Source organism: Ovis aries, chromosome 10, assembly GCF_016772045.2.
Source record: "Ovis aries strain OAR_USU_Benz2616 breed Rambouillet chromosome 10, ARS-UI_Ramb_v3.0, whole genome shotgun sequence".
NCBI lineage: Eukaryota > Metazoa > Chordata > Mammalia > Artiodactyla > Bovidae > Ovis > Ovis aries.
The window spans coordinates 11,511,945-11,529,444 of NC_056063.1; the positions used below are offsets into that span (position 1 = coordinate 11,511,945).

The following is a 17,500-nucleotide window of genomic DNA, read 5'->3' on the forward strand; positions in this document are numbered from 1 at the left end:
TGTCTAAAGTTCCCTAATGTGTCTTTTATATTTACCAACCCACTTTGCTTTAAATCCCAAATCTAAAGAGGAAACAAGGCACATGAGCTATAACCTACAGTATATATACTCTTGTCTCAAAACTTAAAATGATCCAAATGGAAAAGGAATGCTTCATACCTTCATCAGCATATTCATATCATCTCAGGAAGAAATGATACATACTTGACAGATCGCTATAAATTATTCTGCAATATCTATCTATATTTACAAATTGGAGTAGGAAATGGCAACCCACTCCACTATTCTTGCCTGGAAAATTCCATGGACAGAGGAGTTTTGTGGGCTACAGTCCCTGGGGTCACAAAGAGTCAGACTCAACTGAGTGCACACACACACACACACACAATTATAAATAAAAGTATTTAATCTCAATAAAAAATAACTCAAAGACTATAATGACCTCTTTTTCTGAAAATTCCACCTTTACATCATTCTTCTGAACATTCTTGATCATAAGTGTAATGATTACTTGAGATTCTGTTTGATACCAGTCATACCTATTAAAAAAGAAAAAGGAAACTTAGAGCTTCTGAATTTCTTAAAGTTGTTGCTTCTTTGCTCTGTCAAGATAAAATACAATCTGATGAACAACAAGAGCTCCACCTTGAGGAACAAAATAGCAAAGCAGCTGCTGGCTCACAGAAATAATTTTATGTAACCAATTCCACATGATCTGTACTGATGGAAGAGAAAATCAGGTAGATGATGCCCCAACTCTCTCCAGTGGATTTAAATACTTACATAATTTTTTAGGTTCTAAAGGATCCTCAATAGTGTTGTTAAGCTAATTTTTCTTCTTTTTGGCCACGTCACGCAGCATGCGGGATCAGTTCCCCAAACAGGGATCAAACCCATGCCCCCTCAGTGGAAGCCAGGATTCTTAACCACTGGACCGCCAGGGGATTTTAAAAATAAACAATAAAATTTATTCCAAACAGATCATAGTTCTAATACATCAGCAATAGTTTTACCCTCTCATTTCAACCTAATACTAAGAAGTAAACAGTTCTACCCCAATTTTACAAAAAAAAAAAGAAAAAAAAAGGCTCAGAAGGATGCGGCAATCAGTTTCAGTCAGTAGCAGGTGATATACTGGACCCAACCCCATATTCCAGGGTCTCTTTACCAAAGCTGGGGGCAGTCCTGAGCTCAGGGAGCAGGAGTAAATGAGCTAAAATTAGAATAATTCAACTCATTCTGTCAGGCACAGTATTAAATACAGCATCTACCTTCAATCTCAAAGTATGTGGGAAGATTAGTGTGTTGAAAGATTCTAATCATATGTCTCTTTCCCTCTGAAAGCTGGGATCCTCACTTTCAAATTAGACCAGATTAACCCTGTGAGAGGAGAGCTACTGATCTATTCTGCCACTATTACATTCCCAGGATGAAGCATGGTGCCCTGATATGTGGTATATTTATTAAACCATTGTGGGGTTATCTTATATATATTCTATACTCCAAACACCATAATTATTATTTAAGTTAGGGGTAGGGTACATAAATAATAATTACGGTGTCTGGAGTATAGAATATGTATAAAATAATCCCACACTGATTCAATGAACACACTATGTATCAGGGATCCTCACTTGCTACTTATATTCACAACTGTAACTGCTGCCTTCAGCAAGTAACTTTCAATTCATGCAGAATTATTCCATGAAAAATTTGCTCCAAATATAAAAGGCAGGTAAAGTTACATTATCAGGTCTACTACTAACTTACTGACCTATGTAATAATAACTTAAATGTAAGAGGTTATTCTTAATATATGGAAAGATGACATAATATGCAACCATGTGAAGCCAGTTTTAAGTTAACCTTAACAGGAATACTAATTCAAATTGGTTAATGGTCTTACAACTACAGCTTTTCAAGGCTTTAGTAAGATTTATCTTAAAAACTAAGAAATACTTAAATCACAGGTAGGGACTTGCTTACTATTAAGTGACAGGGTTTCTTTTCCCTTTAGGCATATTTATCATGCATTATGAAAAAGAAATCCTTACTTGATTTTTGACTGATGAGTCCTCTGGGATGCAGACTGATTTGGGCAAATCGAAAGAGAAAGATTTTTACGAGTTAGTTTACTAACTGCATATTAAAAATGTATGTATTATTAATTTACCCAGTACTATAGTTACTTTGATATGGAATAATTACATGAAAACTTCCTACAAAGCATGGTATACATCAATGTTAAATAATATTCATCTTCACAAAAATCAGAATATTCAACATTTTAAAAATTTTATGAGTTTCCATTTCAAAAATCATTTTTCTTCTAAAACAAAAGCAGCAAAAAAAAAAAGAATTTCAGAAGATATGTTTGAAAAAGATTACAGATACAATGTCCAGTTCCAAGATTCAGCAATGCTCTAAACTGAAAATAACAGTAACATTTAAAAAACCATTTTCAGGAATGTAGTGTTAACACCTCCAGGCTTAATAATGGCAAAACTGCCCTGGAGAAACCTATGGAGGAGTACCTGCATGGTGCCTTCCTGATACCACCTGATCCTGGTTCACCGTCTCTCTGCAACAATCTATGTTGACCACTGAGAAACAAAGTGACTCTTTTTAACCAATTCAGACCTTCCTAAACTACTTATTAATAAATCTAAAGGACTTGCCCTGGGTCACTGGTGGCCTCTAACTTGTTCTTAAAGAAGAAGGGAAGAGACAGCATTTGGAGGAAGAAAATAAGTAAAACTGTCCTACAGACCTGCAGAACTGCCCGAAAGTGCATTCGGAATACTGTCTCAAATACATTCAATAGTAAGATAATTAAGTAAAAACACAAAGGATTAAAACCTTTGGACTTACCACCTCGTGCTGTGATCCTATTAAAAACATAAAAAAGAAATATTTTCAGATAACAGTACATGTATAGACAAAATTACATACATGATTTCTAAGGCACAAACATATTATTAAGGAAACCAATTCTCCATGCGTATCTAATAAGACAAAGTGGTTTAATTTTACAGTCTGGAGTCACTTGAGACTCCTCAGTAATTTCTTACCATTGCAAAACAAATCCATTCGAATCTCCCTTTCAACATAAAGAACCAGGTAAAAAAATCAAAATACCTTTGGAAATCCCAATCTAATAGAACACACACTACTTAAATTATAAGTAATAAAGATCAAAACAAAAAAATGACATTGACTTTTTTAAACTGAAAGACCATGGGAAATCTGCACACTTACCATTCTGAGCTTCTTGACACCTTTTAATCCAAGCAATGAAATCAGCATCTGCACCTAGAAAGAACAAACTATAACAACACTCATCTGCACAACCTAACATACTCACTCAACAAATGCTGACTGCATACCTACTAGCTTACAAACAAGGTTCTAGAAACTATGGATCCAACAGTAAGTTAAGACAAAATCATCTGTCCTAATAGTGTGTAGCTATCCTTAATATTATAGCTACTAGTTAGGTTTAATATTTATTTTGTTCATCCCGAAGAATTCTGACTTGTAAAAAATCAGTTTTAACCAGTCAACCTTATTGGTTCCTAGATTCAGTAATCTCCATTTCTCCTCATCCCTTTCCTCTTAAAAGAGCTTCCTCTCACAACAAAATCACACCTGAATCAGATTCCTAATATGCAGTCAGTTGGGGGAGGACCCCAGAAGCCTCTGTCCACCTGCCTGCTGTCTAACGCAGTTGCTTATCCTATCTACTATTTCTTCAGCAGCTTTACTTATCATCATGCCTTCAACAACAAGAACCATCTTTATATTCTGCAGAGTTTTGTATCTCTAAGTATCTCCAAGTTCCTTGACAACCACTGACACTACATACAGTGAATCACAGTTCACTGCACAGACAGCAAGGCAAACATGTACATAAGCAAATTATTTCTGAAGACTCAGGGCAATGACAGTATCTAAAAAGTCATAGCATCTAATAAATTATAATGTTAAGAAAAATTATTAGAAGTGATCATAATAAAAGTTTACTAATTTAAGCTAACTGCAGGTATCGTTATTCTGAAAAACACCAAGTTTAAAATTTCTTAAAATGAAATTTTCTAATTCATTAATTTACAGACAGAATTCAACTATACAGGCCTTAAAATACATACACACACATTTTAGAGGTGAACATTTATATAAAAATTCTAAATGTGAAGAACCGATTATTCAAACTAATCAGTAAATAAGCTGATTCCTATCATATAAAGAGGGAAAAAGGTAATATGGAGTTAAAAATTTTTTACCCTAATAAAACGGAAGCTGAACAGTTTAACATAAGATTTTCCTGGAATTAAAAGATGAATTTGATTTTAAATTAAATATCCTCAACAGAAAGTAAACCAAAGAGCAGACACCCTCTTCTGAGGCCACCTCTGAAATAATTCTAGGATAAAAGTCAGTGGCATGATAATAAAGTATCAAGGAAGGAATTTAGGCAGGGAACTTTCTGTTGCTCTTAAAAAAAAAAAAGAAAAAGAAAAGAAATAGGGCTTAGAAATCTAAACATGAAGTGACTTATGTCTCATCAGGGTTTTCAAGTATGTAACAAGACACCAAGAAAACTGGACTCTAGAATTTGCGAAGTGTATACATGGTAACTTCGTAACTGAATAGCCCTATTATTCACATACCACGCTTGGGATAACCAAGTTTGAGAGTACCTCCTATTGCCTAGATCTCGTCTTTCCTAATTTGTAGGTTTTGTTTGCAAAGTTGGGCTTGTCACCCTTCTCAAGTAGATACACAGCAGAAAAGCAAATATTCAAAGCAGTATATATTTTATTGTATAATCATGTATGACTTTTGTATGAGGGTTTTCAACCTCAGCACTACTGACATCTGGGACCAGATGCTTCTGTTGTGGGCACTGTCTTGTTCAGGATGTTGAACAGCATCCCTCACGAGCTATCAATGATATACCTCCCATCTACCAGTCAAGAGAGTCAAAAATCAGTGCAGACACTCCAAACATCCCCCACAGAGGAAAACCATCCCCAGCTAGGAACTACCACCTTAGAGAACTGTGGTTAACACTCTGTCATAAGAGGGAGATAAAATGAGAGAACACAATTAAGACCATGTTGTCTATAATTATCTACGAGATTACTGACAACATTTTGTATTTTGAAGATTTTTTTTGATACTTGGCTTTTAACAAGTTCTATATATTATACATAGATATCCACACTGTTGGGATAATTTTCATCTATTTTTCTCAAAAAGACAGTTTAGAAATTCACAATATTCTCAAAGTTCCATGTTTCTTCTGTACCCTATCATACTTTACCCAAACTTACACTTCACCTCTCAATAAAAATCTTTCTTCTAAGACTTCCTTATCTCGGCAATCTGAATAACAACTTAAATAGACTTCAGAATGTGAGAGCAAGTTAAACTTCCACTTGTCCATTAGGAAAAACTAAAAAGCCAGACCAGTACTGGGAGGACACCGAGTGTTTAAACAGTTCTTTTGTTTCTAAGTTTTTCTGTGACTTAAATGCTAAGAAAGGCCAATTTAATCAAATTTTAAGTAAACTCAAACTCTGCAATCAACATGAAATGTCATTAAGAGAGAAAAAAGTGTTTCTATGATTAACTTTAGATTATACTAACAAGATTCAGCTATGGTATTTAAGATACACAGATATAATGGACTAGTTTACTAACATAATTATAATACTTACTATTTAATTTCTGTCCTTCTGTAAAAGTTTCTAGAGCAGCAGCATAGTTTTTTTCATGGTATTCACATATCCTGTATGAGCATATTAAAAACAAGCACATACATATAAGATCATGAAACATAGCTTTCTTTCTTAAAAAAAAAGTTTCTCTTCTTTTAAAAGAATTTAACCATGTTAATAAGCCAACAGATGTTCTAAAATACTCTACTGTAACATCTGTGTGTGTGTCAGTCGCTCAGTGGTGTCTGACTCTTTGTGACTCCATGAACTGTAGCCCGCCAGGCTCCTCTGTTCATGGGATTTGCAAGCAGGAATACTGGAGTGGGTTGCTACTTTCTTCTCCAGGGGATCTTCCTCACCCAAGGATTGAACCCAGGCTCCTGCACTGCAGGCAGATTCTTTACCATCTGAGTCACCAGGGTAACATCTAATTCCCATTAAAAATGTGGAACTCATTTCAGAAGGAATTTATTAATTATACATACTTGCTTATTCCAAAATATAGTTACACTAAGGAATTAAAGAAGCTTCCGACTCTTAGAATAAAGTTACACTTATTAATAGAAACAAGCTGGGATATAAAGGACACAGACACAGTCATCTTTAAGTGTAGTCTGTACAGCTTAGGTGAGAAATAGATGTTCTCTAGTCAGTTAAACACAGTAAATTTCAAATGATGACACAAAAAAGGGATTTGAAATCATTCAGTTTCATCTATACCCTGCAGTTACTTCAATCATCACTATTTTAAACTACACACACACATACAAACTGTATCTCATTACATACTGCAGTTAATAAAACAGAAGTATGAAATATACCAAAAATTGAATCCTATCTCAGCTATAAAATGTATAGACACAGAGCTTACTATTTATATAAAGTTCACAGGGAGGGTAAGTTCAGGATGAGGGGACACATGTATACCTATGACTGATTCATACTGATGTATGGCAAAAACCATTACAATATTGTAAAGTAATTATCTTCCAACTAAAATAAATATTTTGGGGGGGGGAACTTACAATAAATTCATTTAACTATATATAGTCCTGACCCCACAGGAAGAGTAGTTGCTGCCTACCCCTTTCTCAGCAGAGCAGTGGAACTATTTGGATTAAGTTCAAGCGATTTTTTTGCATCAGCAACAGCATCTGCAGATGAAAAAGTTTTTTGGTCAGTTACTTATGGATCCTAAGAAATACTACACACAAAATTTGAATTAATTTTTAAGTTTTCAAGCTAGCGAAATGGACAAATGACTTTAAAATAAGAAAAGCTAATCTGAGATAAAATTACCTTCATACATTCCTATTGACCAAATCTTCAACCTCATTTCCTAATGAATAAAGCTCTGTATCACAAAGTCCAGATAATTTCGTTAACATCATTCACATTGTTTGACTCAAGGTATTTACTTTTTCCCTACTCAGATTATCTATCCAGAATAATTAAAATTACAGAATATTGAATACATTTTTTCATAAAAAATAGAAGAGAATTCATTCAAATGCTCTGTAAATTAGTAAATGTGATGCTATCCTTTATTAGCACATCCAAAACCAAAAATGAAATCTTACAAATTCTACACCCACTGCGGAAAGAATGGACAACTGTAAAATTTAAATGAGTGATGCGCAACATAATGCTTGTCATATTTTGGCTACTTCACCTTGCATGAAAGATCAAGTTAAAAGTCCTGGAAGATAACCTCTATTTTATTTGATTCACTGTATCTTGGGCAAAGTGTGTAAGTTACTTATGGAGACAATATACTTTGTAAGGAAAGTTACCACTGTAATTCCCAAGAAGAATGTGACAGTAAGCTCTTTGACAGTAATACTGTGCATCATCTGGTTTCTGCTCCAAAGCCTTAGTCAGCTCCTACAAATACAAACATGCTGAGTGTCAGTAAATGTTTTTTAAAAGTCACTGAACTCTAATTAAACATGATCTTTAATAAAATAACCTATTATCACAAGCTATTTGGAGGAAAGATAACAGGGAAACAAGCTTGGAGCCTTTCTATGCAAGAGGATCAATATCCCCTCTTCTCCCCTTGAAGGTCCACAATCGAATGTAATATCTATGCAAAGCACTTAGCAGTTTCCAGCCTACAGTAAGAACTCAATAAATGGTAATTATTATCACCTCATTTATTCTGAAGAGCTTAGTTGATATACATTGACCATCACTGATTTTCTCCTTCTAATGTGGAGAAGATTCAAAGACCATGTAGAATTTAAGATCCCTAGAAAACGTGAAGCTGTCCAATAATTTTTAAGAACTGAAAGTTAAATCTAGAGCTCAGGAGGTTAATGGAACCAATAAATACATAAGCAAGCTTACCTGGCCCTCTCCTATCCTCTTGTCAAAGGCCTAAGAAATTACAACATTCTGTCAAAAGCCCAGCCAGATACAGTATCTCATAGGTAGCTACTATCAACCGATCAAGAATTAACAGAACAATTAAAACTTTTGCCACTCTGGGCAGTCACAGTATGTGTTAGCTGGAACAATAATGATGCGAGAAGAGAGAGCATGATCAGTGAGGCCAAGGACAAAAGCAGGCAGACAGGAAGGCTCTGATCCAGCAGCCATATACCCACACATCCTAGGGATTCTGGCAGCTTTCTTAGAAGCAGAATTACTTCAACAGCCACACATGGGGCTCTGCTTAAACCCTGTAGCGTGATTCTCGCAAAGCAATGTATATTATACTTGGTAATTATACACCTACAATCCAATATACCTAAAATCTAAACCAATGTTTTACCATCTTAACCCGTATCACCCTGATTCAAGCAGTAATGAAAACTAGATCTTGTTACTATATCTCTGTTCAAAACTCTCCGATGCCTTACCAGCTGACTCAGAGCAAAGGCCCAAGTGCTCCAATGATCGGTTAAGGCCCTCCTTGACGGAACCCTCCGGTCTCTTATCTCTTTAAAACTCTTCTCCTTGTTCCACAATGGCCTTCTCATTGTTCCTCAAACATCTTCTGACCCTCCACCTTCTCACTACAGTGCTCTTCACACTACAGCGTGTGGCGAAAATCCATTCATTCCCTCACATCCTGGTCAGGGACTGTGCCAGAGACAAGATTCAAGTTCACATCTGTCTGACTCCAAAGCAAATTTTAACCACTATACACGGCCTCCTGGTAAAATTCCTTTACTCCAAGTTTCTTTCACACACCATCTAACATCTGTATTAACACACTGGTTCCTAATGAAATACTTAAGCTAAAAACACCATCTTGCACTAAACTGTCAAGCAATTTGGAAAACAGCTGATGGCTTCTTATGTACCTACTCCCTAAATCAAATTTCCAACCTCTCCTCACCAAGAACAGGTATACTATAGGTCAAAAAGGCTGTCATATTATAACAACATCAGGCTCATCAATTCAAAAAGTATTTTTAAACATATAGTTTGGAATAAACACAGGCCAGAGACTGGAGGTTCACAGATGCATAAAATATTCCTTTTCTTAAGGAGTCAGGTATAAACTTTTGAATTTTGAACAACCCACTTGCAAATGACCTTTAAAAACACAAACTAATTGTTGGGTAAGAAGAACCAACTAGGGTGATTAGGTTAAATAAGCAACTGACTTACTTCAGCGTTAATAAAAAAAAAAGTTACCCCAAATCACCCAACACAAACTGAACTTTATAACACACCGACTTGTACGTCATGAATAAAACACAACAATAAATTTTTATTCTGAATAAGGAATATACAATATAATAAAGCCAAAAAAGGTTAAGTTAAAATAATTGTGCTGTCTGAACTACCTCTGACTTGGGGCATGTTTTCAGTGTTGCTACTGTTTCTGTGACAACAGCTGCTACTCATTGGCTGCTGACTGAAGGCAGGTATAACAAAAGGCAAGGACGGTGCCGACGCTTGAATCACACCAGCAAAAAGGCTATTTAACGCAGACTTACATGAAACACATCCAAAGATGTAGTATTTCTCACGAGTTATAGTTGAGCAATTCATCGTTCTCAAAAGTAATGAAATCTATTGAAGCGTAAAATATAATTACACTGAAATCTTTACCAGGATAAAGTACAGAAAATAAGTACCCTGATAACACAGAACTACAGGGGGAAAACTACTTTTTAAGGAATTAACATTGTGTAAGATTTCGATCTTGGAAAACTAACTTCCAAATCTTTAGGGCTTTAGGCTCTTTTAAAATGCTAACCAGAAAGGTAACTTGTTCAGATTAAAAGCAAAAGCAGACTGCTCAGACTGACCGCATGTCTGAAGGCCTTCAGCTCTAGGTGTCTCAGGCTACCTCCACTTTTCACTTTCTTTCAGTCACAGCTAATCCCCAATCATGGATAAACAAGAATACCAAGACTTCTCCCTTCCAAAATCACATAATCATGTAGAACTGGCATGTTTTATTCCAACCTGCTATGCCCTCAACAAAGCTATCTGTGGTCAGCTACTTCAAAGTCAGCTCACAAACATTTAATTATATCATACACCTCAATCCTTACCCACTCCTCCAGAGGATCAGCTTCATGCCCTGAACCCAAGACTCACTGCTTCTAAACTCGATAACCCGAGTAAGTTCATCTCTTGAGCCTAAGCTTGTTAGTAAAATGCACTGCACAGCTGCTCCAAGAATTACAGTAGGAATCATTTAATACACCTGAGTGCCTACCACATCGCAGGCACTACACTTAGAAGACAGTGGTAACCAGGTACACAAAACCCCTGCTCCCCTGAAGCTTACATTGGGGCCTCATTCAGATAAAGGAGTCAGAAAAGAGGTTCCTTGAGGTGACATTTCAGCTGAAATCTAAAGTGACAAGCATTTCTAACCACAACAATAAACAGTCAACAGAGAGGACATTCTAGGCAAAAGAACTGCTTCAAGTCCAAAGGCCCTGCACCAGGCCTGAGTCCGACACACCTGAGTAACAGAAAGAGAGCCAGTGGGGTGAAAACCTAGAAAGCAAGGCTCTCCAAGATGCCTACCTCAAGGGCCTCACCCTTGGACCTTACATTACTTGTCATTATAATCATCCTTTCCAGTGGTCCCAGTTAGTCCCATTTTACAGACAGGAAGTCTGATCAAGAAGAGTGATGGCCAGAACTTTCCTGAAACCAAGATATGGTAGACCCAAGCAGTCTGATTCCAGAGCCAGTGCTCTTAAGTACCACTCATGTTGGGCCTCAAAAGATCCTTATAATCCACAGAAACGTTTTCTCTCTCTGCTGAATTGAGACTTCCTCTGCAAAGATTTATTTTTTTACTTCCCCAGTTGGCCTCTATTTTACTGTACCTTATACACCACTCCACTAGAGCATTTATCTTATATTCTAATGACCTGCTGACTTGCCTCTCTCTCCTCTAGACTGCAAACTCCCTCACTACAGTATTTTCATCTTTAGATTGCTGGCTCCCAGTACAGCCTTCTACACCAATATACATTGTTTAATGAAACATGTAATCAGCTTGATACACTTTTTCTTTATTCTTAATAGGATGGTGTTGTATAAAAATGTGACATTTTACCTGCTATAATATCTAGTGACCTTAATTTCAAAACAGTTACTTTTAACCAGCCCTTGGGGAAAGCGAAGGGGAAACTGACTCTTTTCATCAAGGTTCCTGCCCTACTCATTATTACCAATTATCTAGTAATTAACATTCACCTGTTTAACGCAGTGAGAAGATCATCTCAAGATTAAAAAAAGGACATTTCCTCTTAACACAGGCTGGTTCTTATCATGACCATCCTCCCGACTCTGGGTTTCGGACTCAGGTCCATGGCAGGTCCTGAGAATTCACATTTCTAACAGACTTCCAGGTGATGCTCCTGCAGAGGGTCTGGGGTAACACGTGGAAACCACAACAGCACCAGACTGGGAGCAGGAGTCTCCTGTCCTCGGGCCCCTGTCCTGCCTCTCCCTGGCTGTCCACACCTGCCTGATAGCTCATCTGCATTTCCTTGGGCCTGTTTCCTGCTGTAAAAAGGAAGGGTAAGGGGTACCAGCCTACAGGAGCCATAACTACATTCAGAAAATCTGCAGCGGGGAATTCCCTGGGGTCTTCACTTCCGCTCCAGCAGGTATGGGTTCCATTCCTGGCTGGGGAACTAAGATGCCACATCACGTACTGCCCACCCCCCTAAGAGGAAAGAAAAAGAAAATCTGAGGGAGGGGGCATCCGAGAATTTGCATTTCTAAGGAATTCCTCAGTGATGCTAACGCTGCTGGTCCAAGAACCACACTTTAAGGACAAATGTACTAAAGCTAACCACACACCTATAATATGCAAATTCACTCCTAGAAAGAAAAAAAAAATTGCACTCTTAAAAGAAAGGAGTGCATGTGTTCAGCAAAACACATGTATAAGAAAATTCACAGCGGTTTTATTCATACTAGCTAACAACTAGAAATATCCCAAATGTCCACTGTTAAACAGTGCTATATTAATACAGCGAAATACTACACAGCAATGAAAAAGAATTATCCCGTCCCATAAACTTATGGATGTATCTCACATAATGTTTAAAGCAAGAGAGAGTAGCTACACTCAATTAAGTATGACGCTGTTTGATACTGTATGATACTGTTTGTATGAAGTCCAGGGAAAACTAATTGATGGTGATGGAGTTCAGAACAGATGGGTAAGAGGAATTATTGGCTGGGAAGAAACTTTAGATTTGTGTTACATACCACACGTCAATACATAATTTTAAATGTAAAATAAGTCAGATGTAAAATGACAAAGAATCCAGTATATTAATATTTTTTAATAGTAACTATTATATAAACTAGATTTCCAAAGGAGGCACAGGGCCTAAGAGGACCATACAAATGTAGACTCTGAAAACAGATACTGAGCTGAAATAAGGAACTGTAGAGAAAAATTCAGTGCCTCTGGTAACATTATTCTAACAGTGACCCCAGAAGAATCACTAGAAAACATCCCAGCACAGGAGTAATCAACCGCTTCATTTTAAGGTCTTCATATCCCAACCCCCCAAAAAACATAGCTCAAGCTACAGATAAAAGGCACCGATGGATTCGGCCCCGGCTTCCTTTCCACCTCCTCTCACTCCGTCCATCCCACTCTAACCAAACTGGGCTTTCTTGCTGCTCCCTGTTTAGGCCAACTTCACTCCTACTTTAGGATCTTGACACTGGCTCCTCTTCCTGCCTGAAATAATCCTTCCGCAGGGCTTCCAAGCTCGCTCCCTCGTGCCTCTTCTCAAATGTCACCTCCTCTACTAACCATGAGTCAACTTCTTTCAGAAATCACAGCCAAGAGAAAGGTTCTCTTGCCTCAAATCCCCAACCTTACATCTGTTAGATTAGAACAGCAAAACAAAGTCTCCTCTCTTTTTAAGCTTCAAAACAAGAAACCCCTGGCTGATTTTGAGACCCACTGCATCACGTATAAGCTTGGGCTCTCTGTGTTACTTCAAATTATTACTTAACTCACTCTTTCGGTTTCCTTTACAGCTTTATAGCCTTTCACTGCACACAAAGTGCTTTGTAAGTCATTTAACTGTATAAATTAAGACTTTAATCCATAGCAACCAATGCCTTCCACACAGCAGCGCCCCCCCCCCCAAGAAACTGTTTTGAGAAATAAAACAAACGAGTGAATAATGAACAGAAATAGGGACGCCTGGAAATTTTCAGGCACACAAGGGGAGAAGGTTTCTGTCCTCGTGGTGTGAGTTCAGACAGGCACTCAGCACCTGGTACTTAAAAATAATCAAGGATGACCGCCAAACGAAAACCCGAATGAACAAACATCGAACTGAGATTTCACTTTTTGTTCTAGTCACAAATGCCATTAAAAAAACCCACAAGCCCCTTAAGGCCACGATGCAGGTTAACTCTACCCCTAAGACAGAAGAAGGTTACGTACGCTACGGAGCTCCAAGGATGCATAAAGGGACCAGGGGTGGAAAGGGGACACGACGAAGGATCTAATGTAACCAGGCCGCCGCGGGGCAGAAAAAGAAGGGGCGGAGGCTGTCAACATCGGAGGTTGACCCAAAGGAGAAGCAGCGGCCCCGACCCCCGGAAGACAGAGCCGGGAGGAAGCCGACGCGACCGCCTGCCCCGGGGCAAAGGCTGTCTCACCTCTAACGCCGCCTGGGGGTCCTGCTCGATGAGGGCATCTGAGAAACTCCGGAACAACCTGCCAGGAAAAGAACGACTTCAAGAAGGGCTCACGAACCAAAGAAAGGGGCGGGGGGATGCCAATTACACCAAAGAGAAGGAAAGACACGCACCTCGCGGCTGCCGCAGGGCCCGCCGCCGCCGCCGCCATCTCTAATCGTCAGGGTTCCCGCTGCCGGAGCCGCTCTTCCCGGGGTTACCAGCGCCGCCACCGCCGCCGCCCAAGGGGGAAACTTCTGGAGAATCACCCACCGAGCTTCCGTCCTAAGTAGCCAACGAGCAGCCGCGCAGCGTGCTGAAGGGAGGAGGGAGAGGAGGCGAAACGCGGGCGCGGGGCGGGCTGGGACCTTGGAGGACCGACTCTCCGGACCCCGCCCCCCCGGCCGCTGACCGACCGCGCAGGCCCCGCCCCACCGCAGCCATGGTTACGGAGGCCGCGGCGGGCCACGCTCGCCCTCGGTCCTAGTGCTCGCACGCACTACCCGAGAGCCTCCGCGCGCGGTAACTCAGTAGGACCCTTGGACCATACAGTTACCCTCAGGAACCTGTGGTGTTTGGGAGACGTTTGTACGTTTGTCAATTACACACGGCACGTCGAGCTCCATTTTCCCCTATGGCTCTCATCATGGCTCCCCAGAGGCAGCCATGGCTTTCGCGACCCGTGACGCTCTCGGCTACGTGTTCTTTTCCGGGAGCCACTTCCGGAGGGTGGCCCGTTGACGCCGGGATCCTGGCGCCGGGAGCCCTGAGGGCCTCGGGCTCGCTGGGAGTCGCTTTGCCCTCACAATGGCTAGACTGGAGTTAACGCCTTTTGATTCCGGTTCGGGCGGACCGCGCGGTTCCCCAGAACTTCACAGGCTGAGGCTTTCTCCCCACTTGACTTCCAGACACAAGAAAAATGTGTTCGATCCGAAGGCGCTGAAGGGAGAAAGGGAGCCTGAAGTTTTTCTCAGTGCCGCTCTACTTTCCACTCAGCGGGTCCGACCCTCCTCCCTCAGTGCCCCTCGACCCGTGCAATTCCAACAGAAGAAACTTAGAGCTAACTCCACCGCGGCGGGAGCCGGGGAGCAGGAAGGCGTGGGAGTGAGCCGCTCGTTCATAGAGACGAACAAGGAACTGAACTGGAGTATCTGCTCCATCCGAAATCTAAACTTAAAAAGTCCGGGGATTCAGTGGTGGTAACACCCTCCAGTTTTGTTCTAAAGGCTAAAAATGAAAGGGCCGTAGTCATTGATGTGATAGCAAGAAGGGACACAACTGAATATAATGTATACGGATGGAGTCCTCATAGGTTGTAAAACTGAGCCTCAGTCTGGTAAGAAGACTAATTAGTGGAAGGAAAGGGAAAAGGCAATTCAGACAGAATAGGATGCGTGTTAGAAAGTGATGATGTGAACTCAAATTGTAGAGCCAAAATTCAAGCTAGAAGCAGACTGGAGAGGTAGGTACATGCTAGGTCATAAGGACTAGGTGTACTCCGCTGAGAAGTTTGAATGGAATTCACTTAAAGATGCTAAACCATTATAGGATTGTTACTCGAAAAAGGCATTAACGGTTAAATTTACATTTTTGTTTGTTATTCTGTCTGTACTATGGAAGACACACGACTGGACAACAACAATAGAAGAATGATTAAAGGGAACAGAACAGTTGTTGGGAGACAACTGCTGTACCGCAGGCCAATGTGTGCTCACTGCTCAGTGGGGTTTGACTGTTTACATCGCCAGGGACTGTAGCCGTCCAGTCTCCTCTGTCCATGAAATTTCCCAGACAAGGCTGGAGTGGGTTGTCACTGCCTTCTCCAAAGGATCTTCCCCACCCAGGGATCGAACCCAGGGCTCCTACACTGGGAGGTGGATTCTTCACCCCTGAACCAAAATGTCTCTTAAATAGGTCAGTGATTGTAGGGTGTGGTGAGAATAACAGAAATAATTGAAGTAAAACTGGATTTGCTGATCTTTCTTTTTTGTGATCGATTCTCTCTGTGTCATACATAAGGTTTTGCCTGCTTCAAAACCGTGAAATTAGTTACCTGTGTTTTCTTAAATGCTTTACATTTTTACCTTTCACAGCCAGATTTATTCATTTTTATAAAAGGTTTGAAGTCAGGATCAAAATTCCCCTCCCCCCACCTCTATGGATATCCAATTGACCCAGACCTATTTCCTGAAAAGACTGTCATTTGCTCTTTCCCCCAGTAAATATTTATGGCACGATTGTTGTAAAGTAGATAACCAGATATATGAGGGTCTATTTCCAGGTTCTCATGCCATTGGTCTGCCTAACCGTGTCCCACACTATCTTAATTAATGTAGCTTTATAAGTCTTAAAGCCCTATAACTTTTTCAATATTGCCATGGTAATCTTGGCTAGTCAAAGTCCCTTGTATTTATATTATTTTATATATTTTATAAAACATTTCCATTTGATTGTAAATTTTAGAATGAACCTGTCAATTTCCAAAAAAACAATTATAAAAACTCTACTAGGATTTTAATTGACCTTACATTGGATCTATAGATCAATTTATTTGGGGAAAACTGACATCCTAGTATTTTTTAAAATTGAAATATAGTTAATTATGGCGTCATGTTACTTTCTGTTGTACACAGGTGATTCAGATAGATAAATATTCCTTATTTTTCCCTCCTCCACTTTCCTCTTTGGTAACCATAAGTTTGTTTTCTATGTCTGTCAGTATCTGCTTTTTAAATAAGGTCATTTGTATCATATTTTAGATTCCACATATAAGTGATGCCATATGATATTTGTCTTTGCCTGACTTCACTTAGTAGAGTAATCTATGTAGACCTGTCCATACTGCCGCAAAAAAAAAATGGCATTATTTCGTTCTCTTTTATGGCTGAGTAGCGTTCTATTGTGTATCTGTATACCACATCTTCTTTATCTATTGATCTGTCAATGGACATTTTGGTTGCCTCCATTTTTTTTCCTGACATCTTTGTATTTCTTCCAATCCATGAATGTAATATACTTCTCCATTTATTTAAGTAGTCTTTAATTTCTCTTGGCAGTGTTTTGTAGATTACAGTGGAGAGGTCTTACATATCTTTCATTATATTTATTCGTGGGTATTTGGGGTTTTTTATGCTTTTTAAATGGCATTTTAAGTTTTTAATATTCTATTTGTTTGTTGCTAGTTTTTGTTAAAACACTGCTGATTTTTACATATTGACCTTATAGTCAACAATCTTGATAAGTTCATTTATTATTTCTTGTATGTAATTTCCCTTATTATATAATATTTTGTAGATTCTTTTAGAATTTCTGTCATTTCACTGTCTTGTCATCTGTGAATAGATGGGTAAACGTCTTCCTATGCAGTCATTATACCTTTTATTTTTCTTGCTGGTTGTCACTGGTTTGGATGTCTACTATAGTGTTGAATAGAAGTAGTGATGATGGACTTCCTGTCCTGGTTGTAACACTTAGGAAGAAAGCATTCAATATTAAATGCTTTTTCTGCCTTGATTGAAGTGACCATGTGTATTTTTCTTTAGTATGGTAGTGTTAATTAGTTTGGTTGGTTTTCAGTTGTTCTCAAAATGGCCAATATGCATATGAAAAGAAGTTCTACATCAATAGCT

At 39.1% G+C, this 17,500-nt stretch overlaps 1 protein-coding gene across 1 annotated transcript in view; it reads right to left on the reverse strand.

Annotated features, from left to right (window-relative positions):
* The window catches only part of SUGT1 (SGT1 homolog, MIS12 kinetochore complex assembly cochaperone), a 39,636-nt gene extending 25,467 nt beyond the window's left edge, over positions 1 to 14,169 (reverse strand). Inside the window, exons 1-9 of the mRNA XM_027973511.3 lie at positions 14,006 to 14,169; positions 13,854 to 13,911; positions 7,517 to 7,607; positions 6,808 to 6,877; positions 5,724 to 5,794; positions 3,259 to 3,312; positions 2,872 to 2,888; positions 2,055 to 2,089; positions 443 to 539 (exon numbers count right to left, since the gene is read on the reverse strand). Coding sequence (XP_027829312.1) covers positions 443 to 539; positions 2,055 to 2,089; positions 2,872 to 2,888; positions 3,259 to 3,312; positions 5,724 to 5,794; positions 6,808 to 6,877; positions 7,517 to 7,607; positions 13,854 to 13,911; positions 14,006 to 14,043 — 531 coding nt within the window. The 5' untranslated portion in view covers positions 14,044 to 14,169. The remainder of the gene's footprint in view (positions 1 to 442; positions 540 to 2,054; positions 2,090 to 2,871; positions 2,889 to 3,258; positions 3,313 to 5,723; positions 5,795 to 6,807; positions 6,878 to 7,516; positions 7,608 to 13,853; positions 13,912 to 14,005) is intronic.
* Between the last annotated feature and the right edge of the window lie 3,331 nt (positions 14,170 to 17,500).